The sequence below is a fragment of the Streptopelia decaocto genome (assembly GCF_964273445.1).
Source record: "Streptopelia decaocto genome assembly, chromosome: 3".
Lineage (NCBI taxonomy): Eukaryota > Metazoa > Chordata > Aves > Columbiformes > Columbidae > Streptopelia > Streptopelia decaocto.
Genome location: NC_138656.1, coordinates 57,430,194 through 57,449,276, shown reverse-complemented (window position 1 = coordinate 57,449,276; position 19,083 = coordinate 57,430,194). Strand labels below are relative to the sequence as shown.

The following is a 19,083-nucleotide window of genomic DNA, read 5'->3' as shown; positions in this document are numbered from 1 at the left end:
AGTTACAATTAAAACAGACAAAATTGTTTGGTTTTGTTTTTTGTTGTTGTTTGTTGCTTGTTTTGTTGGGGTTTTTTTTAAGGTTTTTCTATTTTTTTTTCCTATATTCTTACCAGTGATGTTCCAAATCAAGAGACACTACTGAAAAGGTTTATTTGTTTGGTTTTTTAAATGTATTTCTCATGCAAGCAATAGACTTCTGGAAGGAATCTGCTCTGCCAGAATTGCTCCGATCTTTCACAATACAAGCCCCAAAAATTGGACAGAATAAATAAAAGCTTTATTTTTAAAACAGGAAAAATTATTTATAGTCTCCTTCCACTCAAACGAAACAAAACCAAGACCACGCAGAGACCTCCATAACTAACGTGGTATGAAAAGCAAAAGTTATTGAATATTCATTTGACAGTCCAGCTGATATATGTTTATGTCCCTATCTGCTTCTAAATCCTCTGCTAAACAGGGTGGTTTTTGCAGCTGTAATCATGTACTTAGGACACTCAAATAACATCAAATGTAAATAAATGAGCAATTTATGTTTACAGTAAAAAACACTATGCATACTCAATAATGTATTCAGCATGTTATTTAATTCACTGCATCACATTTGCATATTCTTGCACTACTTTTTAATGTTTCAGTCCAGCAATTAGCATACTGAATCTTATTAAATATATCAAAGACTTCTTTTTCGTTAGCACAGTTAAAATAAAAATATATACCTGAAAAACATTTTTTTAAACGCTAATAATTTAAGAAACATCAAATGCCATAGAAAGTGCTACCACCTTAATACACTAGACACAACAGACCCCATTAAAAGAAATACCTACAGTGGTACCATTCAACCAATTTGATTCGCAGACATCCTGTAAATCTTTCACTGGAAGTGAAGAACCTGTAAGGTTAATTGAAGCTCACTGAGGATAAGTTTGGGGTTTTTTTCTAATTATCTTTCACAGATCCCTTGAAAATCTCCCTCCAGAAACCTCAGGATAGAACAGAAGCTGAAAGCCAGCGTCCCTGTGGTATTATTAAAAAAAAAAAAACTTCAGCCTGGCATGCTTCAGAGCCTACTAGTCATACTAGTAATTTTCATTTAATCCTTAATTTATCACAGAAATAAAGAGAGTCATAAAGGAACGTGTTCTATCACTTTTCTAACACTGTTTCCCAGTGCAGCTGAGGAAAGTCAAGTTAGGTCAAAATCAGAGACTGCTAAATTTCAGTCTTTAATTTCTGCACAGCATTGCATTTACACATGCAGTGGAGGGGGAGGTATTTTAGGTCACCACATCTCTGCTCCTTGGCTGCAAGTTCACCACGTTGTGGTACAACACCACATCATCCTCCCTTCCAACCTTTCTGCCAGGCTTAAGAAAGAAACCCATTGAATGCCAGCCTCCGCCAGTTCGTTCTCCCAGACCAAGGGAAATGCTTCAAAGCCTGCTCTGTCCACTACCTGCCCTCGCAGATATGTCCCATCCCATGGCTGGAGATGCAAGGTGTTCCTACCACAAGTGAAACATATTGTAGCTGCACAAGTGCTGCACATCACACATCTCCCCTTCCTTCTGCATCTGAGTTGCTTCTGCCTTTGACATGTATCCATTTAAATTTTCATTTTTAGAATGCTGAGTCTTAACAAAAATGCTATACCCAAGTTAAAAAAAATCTGCCACAAAATGCAGTATTTTCACCTCTTGCCACAGAATAAATGGAATATGCGTATTTTCATTCCTGTAGTTCTCCTTAGAAACTACAAAAAACCCAGAAGTTCTTAATGGAAATAATACGGCAGCCACTTCCTAGTTGCAAACTCTAAAAACCAACCTCAAAGCAATTGTAAAAACACAAGCACGGCTCACATTACAAGGCATTTCATTCTCAATTATTGCTCAATGCAATGACTTATGCAAGTCCACCACTGCAATATGTGTGTCAGTAATTCAGTCCTGGGGATTCTTCATTCTTACTTGTTCTGATATGCTACAGGCATGCTATTACAGTCAAAAAAGGAGCTGCGTACCAAAAGAAATTTTCAGATAATATCTTCAGCAATCACAAACACATTGCAAAAATACATCACCTTCATGACCCACTTAAAAATAGTCTCACGTTCTTGCCAAAAGCACAGCACTGCCGCATTACCTCTTCCAGATTTTCACCCTAAAACTGAAATACTATGTACTGTTCTGCCCACAGCATATTGCTAATTATAGCCCAAATGGAAAGGATTTAGCTTCCCTATTTCACTTCTTCTGCTCTGTTCATTACAGCATTTCACACTTCATAATTGAATACATACTAATATTAAAGCAGCAATCTATGTCAGAAAAGCAATAAACTTGACTTGTCAACCTAGCTTTACCCCAAAGAAAAATATATAGAGGTATAAATCACCGTTTCCCAGACAAAGATGATACAATACTCTCCAAGATCTGGTTAGTGAAACAAACAGGCTCCTGAAGTTTTAAGTCAATCAGATCCCTTTGGGCGCATTCTGTACAACTAACATAATTTTAATCAGACACATATATGAGGATATGCTTGCAAAATTAGCATTCCGTCATGTAACATGGTACACAGAAGAGACAGAGTTGTTGTTGTCTTGCTTTTTAACATGAGAATGACAAAACAAAACATTTATTACTTCTCATGCAAATATTAGCAATAAGTGGTGCTGTTCAACTTTCTTTTTTCCTAAAGAATCTTTCAACAGATAGATTTAGAAGGTGCTTTCTAAAAAAAAAAAATAAATCTTGTTGTCCATTCAACTATATACCTTGAACACCTAACAAATCCTGTATTACTGTTTCATTCCTACCAAAATGAGTAGGATTCTCCTATGAAATGATAACATTCAGTAAGCCTGGTGAAGTGTGCTGTATATCATCACCTTGTAAGGATGAACTTTAATCTACACTGATGCTCAAAAATATTCCAGCAGAAAATCTGATAGCAGCCACAGACTCATCATAGAAAACTAGTTGCATTAAAGCCACTTCTCTTCTTCAAGAATGTACAACACGTTTTTGAATCCCACCATACCAGCTTTGTAGTACCATACAGAGAAATGAATTAGTTGTCTCTACTCCGGTCATTAATGTATTTTCTGCTACCAGGAAGATTAGTTACAAAAACACAATTCTTTGTTAACTGCAAGCTTGACCCAGCATATTTTAAGCACCCAAATAAAAAAAAAAATTAAAAAAAAAAAAAAATCAAACAAAACATTTTCCTTTCATTTGAGAGAGTCTCTTATGACAATCAGTGTTAGGCAAAAGGGTGTACAAACAGCACAGTTCAATCCACACAGCAACAATGCAGTGACCCAGAAAGATAATGTAATGGCCAACTGAGTAAACAAAGTGAAACTAGCCAAAACCAAAGGGCAGCATGCACGTCAGCATCTTCTTCACTTAACTGGCACATACTTAAACCTAGTATCCTATTTCCACGTTCTGCAACGAATCCTCACATTCCCATAAGCAGCACTTCCTCCATTGTTTTCAAGACACGTACTATGCAAAAGGAGAAAAACAGGTGCCCAGGTTCATGGAAAAGTTAAGAGAAGAAAATATGGAAAAGTGAAAAGCTTCACACATTTTGAAAATAAAATGCAATTTGCAATTGAAAATGATAATGACAACTAGAGGTGGCTCATAACAAAATGCTGGATTCAAACACCATTCTTCCCTATGGGAAAAGTTGGTTGTCATTTTTTGAATGAACCTGATACAAATATACACATGAATCCCTCTCATCTATAAATATAAAAGTCCATGTAATTTACAATACACCCATAAATTATATGGAAGCAATTATTTAAGACTAAATATTTATCCCCTGCTTCCTTTTTTTCCTGAAAAAGAGGATTGTTATTCATGTTAACACAAGAACCAAAACCACCTAGCTCTAAATCTTTGGTGCAGGTTATGTCAAAAAGGGCAACAAATATCAGAGTCCAATGAGTAAGCAGCACAAAATACAAGAAAAACCACACCACACCTTTGGTTTTAATTTCAATACTTAAAATGTAACTCCATCCACTAACCTAAGAGGAAAGCTTTTGTTTGAACAAATTCTTTTCAAAGACCACATCCGAACGCAGCCTAACTGAAAAGCAGAAACAAACCAGGTCTTCATACCTGTCTAAGACACTCTATATGCTACTGGGCATCATCTGCACTTCCTATGAGACATTACACAGAGAAAGAGATAGGTGCCAGGAATATGGTAAAGCACAGCTGAAGTATCAGCTTTTACCAACACATTTATCCCTTTCAGAAAAAATAAATGGAAAAGTTTTTGTATCATTGTAGTCAAGACAATGCCTTGCACTCTGAAGTTACAATATTTTACTGCAGGGCATCTTAACATTTTTCTGAGAAATCCCACTTGCCCCTTTTTCTAATAAAATTAAAACTTGACTTGTCAGCCCAGCTTCATCCTGCCGCAGGCCATTCCAGTTTGCAGCTCCTGAAAAACTGGCTGACTTTAAGTGAGCTCTTGTCCTGCTCCCTTTCCTTTCCATTAGTCTGCAAGCCGGACTGTGTAAAAGCAGTCAACCATCAAAACTTTTAACTCCCTTAACACACATTTATAGAACTTGCCTGGAAACTGGGAGGTGCTGTGGAATGAAGGAGAAAATAGGCCAAGGTAAAACCAGACCCACTTCCAAAGAACCTCTCCACCATCAGCCTCATGTGTTTGAATTTACTATAAAGACTCCAATAGATCCCAATCACATTTGCATTAGTTCTGAGCCTCCTTCATACCACACGGACAAATTTTAAGCAGAAGTACTACCAAAAAAAAAAAGACTATTGTTTCCTTTAAAGCTTAACACATATTTTGCTTACCTCACTGTTGTGGCCCCTCAAATTGAAGTTGATTCTCTGAGGGGTGTTCCGGTCCCTCCTGCAATGGCTGGAAGTAAAAGTGACGCCTACAACTCCTCTGCCATTGCCTGTTGCCAACCAGCCTTCCTCATAGTACCGCCTCCTGCACACCGGTTTCTCCTTCTCACTTTTAGGGACTCTCCCTTTCCAGGAGAGGCAGAGGATGTTGGAATCGCTGCAAAGAACAGGCCCATGTTCCACTGCTGCATACATGCTTTTTAAATATTTTATTTTTTGACATAAGAAAGTAATATGCCTAGTGCACAAAATTTAAATCAATTTTTTTTTTTTATTGATAAGACTGACCTGGGATAGATCATTGAAAGGGAGAAGGATGGGGTCAGTGTTTATAAATATCCACCAAATGCATAGTGAAAAATTCCTCTATAAAAGATGATGGCAGTTGGCTAAGAAAAAGTAACACTTAAAAAAAAATTCAGGTTCATTTTTGTTTTTGAGTCTGTAGAGTGAGGGTGCACTTATCCTTTGGAGAAACAGCTACTTCATAAGAGGCGCTCAAGAAATGGTTAAGTCATCTTTTTGCTCAACTTGATATAATCTTTATACAGCCTGAGATTCCAGTTTAGCGTAATGCAATTCCAGAGACAAAGAGTTGCAAATGTGTAGGTTTCAAGTAACTTAAGGCTTTTAAGATTTCCTCCAGTCAGATTTTCTTCAGAAGTTCAGTTGCAGAAATTTAAACACACGTACATACATATATATGTATATATATGACATTCATCTTTTCCAAGCTGCCCTCTGGCATATCTGTTCCATCTGATGTATTTCTGCTGCTAAAGCTTAAAGAGATTGCATAAAGGGAAAAAAAGGCACACAAACCATGCGAAACAACAGACCCGAACTTGTGCAGGCACTGGTGTGCCAGGCCAGTTGGGAAATCACTCTTGGTACTGAACCGCTCGTTGGACTCAAAAGTTTTTGCAATCCAAAGCCAATCCAATTTTCATTGCAGCACTTTTTTTTCCACCAGAGACCCAAAAGAGCCTGAACTGTTTATCACACTATCTTGCCTGCTTTCCCACTTTTGGCTGCCACACACGAATGAAAAAGAAACTCCCTCTTCATTTATAGCAGAATCAAAAATGCTCTAAAGCCTTTAGCTTTCAAAGCAGATAAGTTTGCCTCAGGTGAACCATGAAGTTCTCTCTCTTCCAAAACAGGCTAAAATGTCAAGCTGTTTTTCCTTTAGTTCTCCCTTTTTTCTGCTACAAAGAATCACAGACTTTTCATTCTACTGTAAAAAACAAATGCCAGAATTAGAGAACATCAAGTAAGCACTCTTTCAAAATCTTCTAAAATTCAAAGAAGGAAGAAATATAATCATCTAAAAAAGAAAGAGAAGCAGCATTAAAAATCTGACTTCCTGGGTTCACTATTTCTCTAGGTATTTTCCTTGCTTGTTTGATCGGATCTTTCCTTCTTGATGCTTGTCTACAGCACGGATTCATAGTTCCAGACACAACATTTGCAGTTGTACAAGAAGGAAACATATGAAGTATTCCAATCGTTTTATTTGAATAACATTTATGAGCTCAATTAATTAGTATTTATACCACACTAAGTGAAAAGAGGAAAAAGGAGAGGGAGAAAGAATATGGAAGTTTGATGACCTGGTTAACTCAAGAAGGATGATGAGGTTTGCTCAGTTCAATGCCCAGACTTGTCCCATAGTTCCTCAACTTATTTACTTCCAGTCATCGTTACTCAACATATGGTCACGATTTATTAGTCCATTCACAATCTACTGAGCCCAAAGCAAAATGTGCCAAAGATCATACATTATTTCTCTGCAATAACAAAATCTGTTTCTTCCACCCTCTGTATTTTTCTGTTTCCCTCGCAGCTATTGATTTAGATTGCAAAGGTATTTATTAGGATTTTCTGTGGAGAGGGTGTTTTTTCTTCCTCTTCTTGCAAACTTTTTTCACTCGTGAAGACCATGTGGAAAGTTGAACATTACTGGCAGGTGTCTTTCCATGGGTTACTGATTTCTGTGCTGTAAAGGTGCTCCATCTGCTTCTCAGATTAATTTTCATCAATTGCAAAGCTCTTACGAATATGTAAGAGTAAGTCTATGTGATGACAAAAACATGTGCGTTTTCATGTACATGCAGTGTACACACCAGCTCACTCAATCCTGTACTCAGAGCTGCATCTGCCTTTTCAGTTTAGCTGTGGTTATCTTGTAAGACTCCTGTCATTCAAACTTTGAAATCCCTGGATGCTTCGAACTCTGCAAGACAAAGCACAAACACACATACAAAAAAAAAAAGAGGAAAGAAAAGTTATTAAAATAAGCCACAAAACAACTAAAAGATACAAGGACTATTGTTACAGTAATCAAAGCATTATGATTAAGGATTTTATATTGGAATCCTGTAAAATATCTATATTATATATAGACATATGCAATATTCAGGCATACACATATGTATTTGATACACACACAAATATGAACTCCAAAATATTCTTTTTCACTTCCCAAGTTCCCAAAACTTTTCACATTTAACACGTATAATTAATCAAATGTATCCAGGAAGGATACATTAGGAGAAAAAAAAAAAAACACCTTTCTTTCGGCCACAGGCACTGCAGGGCAAACTCTTAAACAAAGATTCTGCAACTTTGGAGTGAGTGTAAGAGAGATCTCAGTGACGGAGCAGACACAGAGTTAGACCCTGAGGCATATAAACAGAATCTCAGAATGGCTGGAAGGCACCTCTGGCCATTATCTTGTCCAATTGCCCTGCTGAAGCAGGGTCACCTAGGGCCAGTTGCCCAGGACCATATCCAGGCAGCTTTTGTATATTTCCAAGGATGGAGACTCCACAACCTCTCTGGGCAACCTGTGCCAGTACTCGTTCATCCTCACAGTGAAGATGAGTTTCCTGATGTTCAGAGGGAACCTCCTGTTGATCCATTTGTGCCTATTGCCTCTGGTCCTGTCACCGGACAGCACTGTAAAAAGCCTGGCTCCCCCATTTTCATTCCCTCTGATCAAGTGTTTATACAAATTGACAAGATCCCCCTGAGCCTTCTTTCTTCTCCATGCTGAACAGTCCCAGCTTTCTCAGACTTTACTCATATGAGAGATGCTCCAAAGTGTCAAAGTACAGTCCTAAACTTCTCAGTCTCAAAGGAGACCAAGATGATTCCTCCGGGGCCTGAATTACTGCTTTAAAGAGATCTAAGGTACTCCAAATTTAAAGCTTAGAAGTTTGAATCAATACAGATAAATTTTAACTACTCAAATCCTCCATTTGAAAAAGGGGAAAAAAAATGCCCAAATTCAGTTATATACAGAAGGGTATAAATAGAGTAGAAGAGACCAAGCAAAAGGCTGTCCAGGGTATTCCAGGAGCTGTATCTGACATGCACCGTTATTGCATCTATACAATTACTGCTAAAGAGAGCTCATTTAAATTAAGAATTGCATTCATGCCATTTATCAGATCTGTAAAAATAGTCTTGTCTATATCACATACAGCACCGTACTAACTTCACATTTCAAGTAATTAACCACTTTTTTTCAGTCTAGAAGAGATGTACCAATAAGAATTTTTCAAAATGAGAAAAAGAAAAACTTATAGATATAAAACAAGGTCATAAAGTAGTTTGCAACACTATTCACTACCACGCTTATCAGTAACACTGTCTATCAGGTTTGGTTGAGTCACTAGCAGAAATTTTCAGCATTACAACTAACCAAAGATTTAAAAATAACACTTGCTACCAATTTTTTTCATCATGGCATGATGAGGATTTTAGAAATGTCACCTAGACTTTGCACATATATGGTGCATCTCAATTACAGTCCAAAGAAAGCTGATATAAACAAAAATTCAGAAAAACTTTCAGAACACAATGGTTCGAAGAGCATTTCAGCTCTTATTCCATAAGCAAACTTGAAAGCAAACTTGATCAAGTCAGGGATCAGCGCTATTATTTCCATACCCACTGGGGTCTTCCTAACAAACATCTGCAGTCAAGAGTCGACACTTTATATTAGCAGCATGTGTGTTATGATGCAAACCTTTACTAATCCTACAGAGAAGCAGAAAAAAAATGGTTTACTGAGAAAACAGAAAGTCTCTGAAACATCAGTTAGATTAGTGTGAGTTAAGCATTGAACAGAATTGTTAGAACTGGGCAAGTACCATGACTTTACAAGTAGATTTTAGACAACCATAGATGCAGTGGCTTTGCACAAAATTTGCATGCAAATTCTGTTCTTTTTCGCTGTATATAAAAGTAACAAGTTTGAGAAAAGGGATGTTGTGCATCTTTGCCAATAACCTTCTCTCACCTGAGTCCCATTTACCATCACTTTCAAGATTAGACAAACCAAAGGCTTGTCCTCTTAAAAAAATCTTAACTACATTAGGAATGCTGGACAGGGAGAGGTGAAAATGTAAAATAATTACAGAAGAAATAAAGTCAGTCATTATTCAAACACATCTCTCTCAATATAATACTCCCATGAGAATATTTTACCTTTAAATCACTGAGGGTGAACACTTCCTTTATGTTGTACTTATATTCAGACGACAAGATTAAAAAATACTTCTAAGACTGTAGTGTCACACACTCAAAAAAATCAGCTAATTAAGATACTATATACTAAGATTTAATTCTTTCCACTCCTCTCTCCTTCATTTCCACCCACTTGTTATCTCCAAAGAAATAACCTAATTAAAAGATTCAGATGCAAGTCTTCCCCCCAAAAAATCAGTAACTAATTTAGAACCCCCCCCTTCTTCTACCATTACAGCAGTCCCACAGTTCTGCTCTTTTTCACATGTTTAAACCAAGCTTTTTGCCTTCTTTTTTCCAACATGAAACATGAGGGTAATGATTGCTACCTCTATTGTAAAGCATGTGTAAGAGCTGAGGATAAAAAGCTTTCTAGAAGAGCAAGGAGTTACTTGCACGATCTTACCACTAGCCTGAATTCAGTTTGGACTCCCCACATAAAGAGAACTCATCCAAACTAAATTTTTAACTGTAGATTTTTTATCATCAAATTTAAGCATTTTTTATATCAACAAACTGCGGTTACCTACTTTTAGTGTCACTTAAAGGGTAGCTGAAAATTATCTTTGCTCTGGACTTTCTCTTTAACAAAAGGAAATGCTACTTGAACTCATCCTCTAACACTGTTTTGAGTCTAAGTCCAGTGATGTAAAATATTTCTTAAGTACAGATACCTAATGAGATAAAAAGATATTAGACCCATGACACAGGAAAGAAGTGTGCACAAGTATGTTATTTGATTTTGCTTTGAAAGCATAGCTCTTCTTGAATGCAAGACCATTAACAAGTTACGTTCCCACATTACAGAAATAAATTCAGGTATTCATTTTCAAAAATGAGCTTATTAACAGTGGCTCTCATATTTTAGTGTAAATATCTAAATCATCGTTTTTGTCTCCTAATTCCATTAACTTAAAGTCTTAAGCCACAGTTGGACAAGAAAAATATTTGCTTGTTCTCATGCATCTTTCATTGAGGTGTCTCTTTTGTTGACAGAAAGAAGTCATGCACAGCCAAGTGTACCAATACTGCAGCAAGCTCTTCAGCATTTTATGTTTATTCAAAACCCCACTCTTCAAGGCTCTAGAGCAGAGTATCTGAAGGTGAGGGTAAAAGGCAACTGGGAAGGGAAGGAAAGCAGAGAAGGAAAATTCAGGTGAGTACACACCATTTCCAAATTATCATCTGAAAAAAAACCAAAACAAAACACAAAACAAAACAAAAAAGAAAGGACTTGCAACCTGCATTTTGAAGATTCTGACTGCCCAAACATCTTACGGAAAGAAACGTAAGCTACAGAGTCTTTGAAAAGTCAGGCTACCAGATTCAGGATTTTTCAGCATAACCAGATTTCCTTCCTGCCAAACTTGCACTAGGTCAAAGGAAACTGCAGTTTTCCCTCCCTTTACAGTCTAATAAGGAACAAATATACACCAGTATCCATGAAAACAGCAAGATACTTTAAAAAAAAAGTGTGAGACCACAAACTTGCATTTTGGTCTGAAGGATCAAACCACAACTGGTTCTGCACAAGCTGATGTCAGATGATCCCAGCAGCTATCAAATGGTAACTGTGGGAGTAGCTTTCAAGGTTACTGCTGAACACTGTACTACAAAATTGGCACATTCTGTAATACAGCCTCTATATTGCAGGCTAAATATGATAAGAGTTAGAAGCTGGTAAGATGAAATATTTTGTTGTTTATTGAGTCCAACTTATAAAGTAACATAAACATTAAATAATCCTATCCAAAAGGAATTAAAATTATATAACAAAATTAACTACTGAGTTCCTAAAAGGCTGGAATACATGTAAGAAAAGATAACTCATTTGGACACAAAAGGATTTTTTTTTCCCATTAAAAAGAGTCAGTTCCATAGGGAGAAAATGCAATTTTGACCTGAATAAGTACTGGTCTTCCTTTTTTTCAGTAATCTCTTCTAATTATCTTTGCTTTATTCACCTTTCATTGTGGTATAAATCATTGAGGCTAACATCTTTCTTTCATATTACACAACAATACAAAATTGATTTGGAGGACGTGAGTCTAAACAAATACCAATAAGCTAACTAGTGGTTGTAAAAATATTTTCACGCCTAGAAAATGAAGGAAGAGCAGAGAGAAAAAAAAAAGTTAGAAGATGCTTGATTTTTTTTTTTTTTCTGTTTATTCTTAAATGGTTTTCTCTTGACAATGTTTGCCCTTAAGTAATTCTAGAAGCTCTTCCCCTACTCCAGGACAGCTGCATGGCCTGGGCAAGACAGTTAGTTGTGTGAATGAGGGATGTAAAGCGATCTGTAACCCCAGCATAGCTGCACAGGAACAGAGATGCAGCAAAGGTGTAATGCGGGCACTGTGATAATAACTGCTGCCCCATTAATACAGACACTGTAATGTTAGTTATATGCACCTACATATGGTTAAGCAAATAAAACTGACAGAAAATGTATTTGTTGGCATATTGAAAAGTAAAGCCTGCATTAGTGGCTGTTCAGCAGACATTCATTGTGAATACTGATGAAGTTTATTTCAGTGCAATACTCCAACAAACTTACAATGATCTCCTCCATCAAATTACACTGTCAGAGAAGTGGAAATAAAAAATAAGGGTAGCTGACCGGCATTTCTGATCTGCTAAATTGCCCTCCTGGGTTCTTGTAATAGGGGAAAAAGCAATATACGTGTGTTATATACATTTTCCTAAAGTGCAAGATCTTTTTTTATGTACAGCTGTCTTATATGAAAAATAAGGGAAACATTTGTATTATTTCTAGAACTTCTATATATCCTCCACTTTCAAAACTTGATGCTACATCATCAGATTAAATGGGAGTTAAACTGGAAAACAGAGTTAGGAAGAACAAGCAAGAAACAAATTTTAAGATGCCTTCAGGAAAAATATTTTCAAGACAAACACCAAGGGTCCTTACACAAACTGTTAGAAGCTATTAATTGTGAGTTGCCAAATTCATACACATTCTCCAAAAGGTGGAGGTCTGATGGCATGAAATACAATAAATTAGTAAAAACCCTGCCCATGAAGGAAGTGAGGTAAACAATTATGCTGTTCACAGGGAAAAGAAGTTAGAAAAGACAAAAGCACTGCAGAACAGACTCAGCCCCAAAATTAAGGATATTTGAGCTAAAAGCATGCAAGAAAGAGAATACAAAACTTAGGTGTTGGGTTTTGCTTGGTTTGCTTTTGTTGGTTTGTTTTTAAACACTTTATTTGGCAACTATATACTTTAGGTGAATAAATACTATATCAACTTGCCAAAAAACTGCTGCAAGTCCATTTAATCAGTTACTGGTCAAACATGCTCATGGGAGATTTCTGAGTCAAATAACACTAGATCTATTATGCTTATATGGTAGGGAAGCAAACCAGAAAAACAACAGACTTCACAATACAAAGCATTCAGCTGCAAGACAAATAGAAGATGTTCCTGCTCCTGCAGCTCTGATCACTCATTTCTCAACCCCTAGCATGGTACACCATGTCTAGCACTTCAGCCAGGATGATCATTCAAGGTGCTACACTCTGAGATATTTCTCATCAGAGAAATGATTCAAGTAAAAATTTCAGAAATGAAGATTCACAAAAGCTCAACAAATATAAATCTGGTTTGCTAGATTCAGCCACACTCTCAGTTTCCCTTGCGACAAGCCCAACCCCTCCTGCCTCTCCTAATACAAGCACCAACACTCCTCCAGTCACGCAGTTCAGGAAGCTGATCTTGCCAAAAACCTCCCCTCCAAAATCAACAATCAATTTTAAGGGACCTTCCCATAGTGAACTCACCATGCACATGCAGCAGCACTATTGCCAATGTAAGAGAGGGGGTGGGAGGTATGGCAGCACAGCAGCCTAGATTTCTCTCAGATTAAACTGTGCTCAGAAGCTTTTTCTTTTAAGTTGAATCCATCCCCATCACAGTCCCAGTGTGGTCCCACATTCAGATGCACTGGCCAAATGGAGAAGGTGAAACTATACAGCACAAGTGAGAAACAGAAGGGAGGAGCAGTTGCAAGTAGTACTACCACTTGAAGTCTTCTGATGACAACTTTGGGACACACAGTATTTCTGAACTAAAGGATTTGCTCTCAGAGGGTAGGGAAGCAAAGTTTGTCTCTTGAGGATGAATTCAGAGTGGCTATCACGATGTCCTCAAGCCAAGAACACCCACCAGCCATTAAAATATACCTCATTTTCAAATAAATTGAAGTGGGCTGAAATGCTTCAGACAGATGTTAAAAGATCTCTTTCAGAAATAAAAATGTACAAATAACATGTACTAGCCTTTTAAACATGTTGGAGATTTAGACCACTGAAACATGCATTCAAAATCTTCAGAGATCAAAAGAAATGTGAAATACGTCTATGAAATTCCCTTTACTTACAAGAGTGAATCTTCTCTCTCAAGAAAGGGCTACAGTCCTCACAGCGGACAACACTGATACAATATGTACTTCAGGAGACATTTATTTAAAAAGTGGTAACAACTGTGTCTCATTAATGTCATCCAATGATCTTTAAGGGAGGAAGCCCCAGCTCCTACCATCTCTTTTCCATTGAACTGACTGCACTGACCTTGCCTGTAATTACAGAGCAATTTATTTTCCATAGGAATGTTCTGCAGCCTGCAAACATCCCTTGAGCCTGCAGCAGTTCCAGCTGGTTCCTAATTATCTCCAATATCTGCCCACAGGCTCTTTTAATACTTTCTTACAAACGTACACTGAAGTTCTGATATCATCCTCCAAAATCCCAATATACCTTTGTATGTGACACATGCACTGCAACACTGGAAACAAAAAATAAAATTTAAAAAGGAGGGGGAGATGAAATGAGAAAGTAACAGAAGCCACCAGTTTTTAAAATACAGAAGAGCCTCATAAACAAGAATTATTTCTTGCGTATATTTCAGTCAGAAATCTGATAATCTCTGTGGCGTGTTGCAGCTGGGAGGATGCTGCATAAGCCTGTGGGGAGGGAGTTCCTGGTGAAACCTGCCAGCTGCATCCCAGGTGTGAAGTGGATGGTGGGCAGGAGAGTCCCACTGCACAGCTGTTTGCTCACCACAGGCTGCACAGTTAGAGCTGGGAAGCAAGGCACTTCTCACACCAGAGACCTTCAGTGAGCTGGAGACCTAGTTATTTAATACAAAAAGAGTTGCAGTTTTCAAAGAATTCCAGTTTCTCAGTCTTTGGCTTTAGGATCAAGAACCTAACTCTAGTCCTGACTGTCCCTGAAATGTGCCATAACTGAAGATTCTAGTCTGTGTTGGAGGACTTGCACCCCCCCACAACCACTGCTCAGAGGTCTAGATGGAGAGGAGGGATACTTCTGCCCTCACGTAAGAGACATGTAAAGCTGAGGAACAGCTTTATCTCCTAACCACGCCTGTCTGCTTTTGCTTCAAGTTCCATGTTTGGTCCTTGACGTTCTGGAAAGCTGTGCCAAGGTTTACTGGATTAAAAGTGTATAATATTACGAAGACGGACAGACTCAAAGAGTGGTTGCCTCAGGGCAACCCTGACTAGCAACAGTCACTGAAGAAGCCTTTATAAGAGTTGGGAGCTTTAAATGAATGCTTGCAGCAAAGCAAAGATTTCTGTACAGAAATGAGCTGTTTCACTAGCAAGACTCCAAGGGCATGAGATCAGCTGCATAAATATGTGCCCAGTCAAGTGAATGATGTTTTTGAGCTGCTCTGTCTGCATTAATATGCCAAATATTGACTGGTCATCAGTACAGAGAAGAGGCAAGAAGGCCAGCAAGAACCAGCATCCTCTATACACAGTCATACTCTGGTAGGTAACCTCAAGCCAGGAAGGCAAATCTGCACCTAGGTAAATCAGCACAGCAGTCTTTTGTCAAATTACTTCTACTTTGTAGAGGTCTTCACAATTATGATTCTCTCTTCATCCTGGCCAGATGCTCCTAGTAGACATATGAAAGATTTAGGTACACAAAATGTAAAATTTTGAAGTGGGGATAAGAAACAGCATTACACTGTAGTCACTCTATCATTCTTCTGGCATGACAGTGTGACACTACAGTCTTTCTAGTAAGAAGTCCATAATGGTTAAAAATTGCTGATTACAGAAGTATTCCATGGAAGGACAGCTATCAAGCACTGCATCTTATTTTTATAAAATATGATACAAAATATATATGTTAGAACAATCACAGATTAAAATGAATGAACAGAAGATTTTCAGAAACTCTGGAAAAGTATATTCAAAGAGCAACATGAGTTATTTTATTACATTTTTATATAACAAATATTAATATATTTAACAAATTATTAATAATAACTATTTAAATAAAATATTTTAAATAATAATTAATTATAAATATTTAATATCGTTTAAGTACAAATTCTGAACATTTCACTTTAAGGCTGTCAATGTAAAAAAAAGAAACTACTTAAATTTTCTTCATAAAATTCATTTCCATAATTAACTAAAAAAATTAGTTGAGATGCCAGTTTTTCTCATTCAGCTTTGTCAATCTGCACAGAACAAGGCTTTGAAAGGTATAATTTTTAATATAAAATTCATTAGCCAGACCTCATGTAATTCATTTAAATCTGTACAACTACCACATTGTGCTTCCTTCTAACTCTAATCTCTACAAAGATAAGGAAAATACTCTCCTGTTGAACACACGTTCAGTTTTCACCAAGAAGATAAACAAATGTTGTAAATTTGTGGGGTCTTTTTCAGTAATATTCTCACCACTTCCTAGCTAGTCCTGTAATTAATTTTCTCCCCCCCCGTCCCTCCCCCGACAGAAGTTATGCAAATGCAGTAACTGTCAAACTTTTTGGACCCAATTATTTATCTACCTCGACACAAAACTCTGAATGAATTTCAGCATCTTCACCTAAACTATGCTTACAAGACTTTTTTGACAAAGCTCAGTTTCAGAATCTACAAAGCTTAAAAATCCAAAGGGAAAATTCATCATGGCAGCTAAATCTATACCTTTTAGATAAATATTCACACAGAGCTAATGTGTTCACATACACACAAAGCTAAAGCTTTCCATGCCATTAATAAAAAAAATCATTAAAAAAAAGGCACTGAGGCACTGGCTTGCTTTATTTGAATTTTCTTCTTTCCCATTGCCAAGTTTCACCTTACTGCCTTTCCCAAGGAGAACAAGGATCTTCAGATGAAAACGGTAAACTTTTCAAAACAGCCAGAAAAAAGACTGACTCAACAGAAGAATGTCGGCTTCATACATTTTCTACTTCATTTTGAAAACTTGGATTTGGGAAAATAATATGGTTGCATTTAGTAGATGATGTGCTACTTAGCAGGCTGCTTCTTCTAAATCTGACAGATATGAGTTATACTCCTGCACTCATGCTTTGCTCATGCAAAGGTTGCTTTTTTTTTTTTTACATTACTGTAAATTCCTTAGGATTCCATCATGCTTGCAGATTCTAGCCAAAAATAACAATAAGAAGATAAAAGCAATCTAATGTAATTTCATAAATAATTTTGACCTGAAATTTTAAAGCTATCTTACATAGTTGCTTTTTTCTTTCTATGCCTATATATATATTACGTATTTAGACAAATTTGGTTTAGATCAATCATTTTTTATTAAGTACTTCGCAAAGTACCTCCAGAGCTGTGTAAAAGCCTAATGTTTACTATATTAAGTGCTATTTCTATATGTGTATGTGAAGGAATGAGAAAGCAGAACAATCAGAGAAAAATAAAAACTGGTAACATATAATCCACCATGATCATTCCCTCTATAAAACTCAACATCTGTACTGAAGGTTCCTTTTCTGTATTGAAAAAGTCTGTTTGCAAACTGCTCAAGGAAAATTCTGCTGCTTTTTCTGGTAAGCAGCTTGGCAAGGTAACATCATAATCTTGCAGTGTCAGTGGTCCCCTTGAGCTTACAAAGTCTATTAAAACAAATTACATGAAAACACCTTTTCAGGATTTCAATTCTATAGCGTAAGAGGATCAGTATATTCCAGTTTCTTTTTAGAACATGAGATAGTATACTACTTCAGTATCTAATGCTGTCATGACACCTCAATACTATCTCCATTAACTGTGCATTTTGCGCAGACCACAAATTAACAAGTTACTAGGATAAAACTATATGCTTTCTTGTTATCTATACTAGCTAGATTGTAATGAAATCAACGCTTCAGCATCTGCTTGAAATGGCTATTACATTTGATTTGTAGTGGATGGATGGACAAAAAAACCCCATTACTTAGACAAATATGTAAAATATATAGTATTTCACAAAGCTGATACCAAGCTTCTGAACTTAAGTAACTCAAGAATAACATCTTAAGAAAATTCTACCCCAATAACTAAAATGACATCTTACTTTTCACTTACTGTTCCACTGAATGACAGCATGAAACAGCCAATGAACAAATTACAGTGTCAGAATACAAAAATTCTATTCCTAACTATTAAAAGAATGAAAAACCTAAATTAAATATGAGAAAATCTAGTTAGTGATTCTAAAACCTCAAATAATACCTGATACATATGCTGACTTCCCTGGATTGTCAACCTACCAACTCTCTATTTGGCTGGTTGATTAAAATTATGTAGGATAAACACTGAAAAAAGAAAAATCTGTTCTACTTTGTATATAATCCAAAGATCACATGTTTGTCTGAAATCAGTTTATTTCTTTCTAAAAAGATATAGAACAAGTCATTACAGATAAATATCCTGTCTTGCTTATAACTGTAGACCAATCAGAGTATTACTGCCGCTGCTACTCCTCCTTCTGTCCATAGTGTATTTCTCTCACACAAGTGGCTGTGTAATGCTTGTCCCACTGCTTAGAGCAGAATATAGAAAAGCTGCTAGGATCATCTGGGAGAAGAAGGATGAGTAAACAACGCATCATGTTCCCAGGAGGAGCATTTCAGTGCATTAATATAACTGCAAAGCCGTAAGAGAGAATAAGGAAATGGCATACACTGTCCAAACATATTCAATATACCTTTAAATAACTGTAACATGGACAGTGAATAGATAAATGTTCCACCATAATCTTGAAAAAAAAAAACTACCAACCCGCCAAAGATGATTATCATATAGGAAGAAATAATTTTACAAATAATGCACCTGAGAGATTTGTAGTTTGTCGGAGCTATATCTTCCAAATATTTCACACATCATTACTCCTACAGTAATCTATCCAAAATCTATCACTAAGAATGGGAGTACACAACATTTTACTGATGGATAAGCACAAAAACCATAAACCGAATATTCCATCCTTTCCTGTCCACTCCTACTGGACACGAAGTCCTCGAGCATGTAAAACCCTGAAGATTGCCCACACACATGGCATTTAAGGGGCCTGCTAACAAACCCAAATTTTCTTCCCCATGTTCTCAAGAATGATCAAAGTATTGAACTAGGATTAGGACCTCTCTAAAACTTCTTTCCCATTTCCATCCACATAGAGAGAGACATTCTACCCTTGGGTATTCCAAGATAGCTATGAATTGTCTGCAACGCCCATATGGTCCATTTCATTATCTTTTTCCCCCCCTTTAAGGGCAAAATATCAATAAAATGCTAATAATATCCAATCTATCAGATTTATTTTT

At 36.8% G+C, this 19,083-nt stretch overlaps 1 protein-coding gene across 1 annotated transcript in view; it reads right to left on the bottom strand.

The window, feature by feature from the left end:
• TULP4 (TUB like protein 4) overlaps positions 1-19,083 on the bottom strand; it is a 157,560-nt gene that overhangs the window by 121,247 nt on the left and 17,230 nt on the right. Inside the window, exon 2 of the mRNA XM_082047906.1 lies at positions 4,866-7,158. Within this exon, the coding sequence (XP_081904032.1) occupies positions 4,866-5,117 (252 nt within the window). The 5' untranslated portion in view covers positions 5,118-7,158. The remainder of the gene's footprint in view (positions 1-4,865; positions 7,159-19,083) is intronic.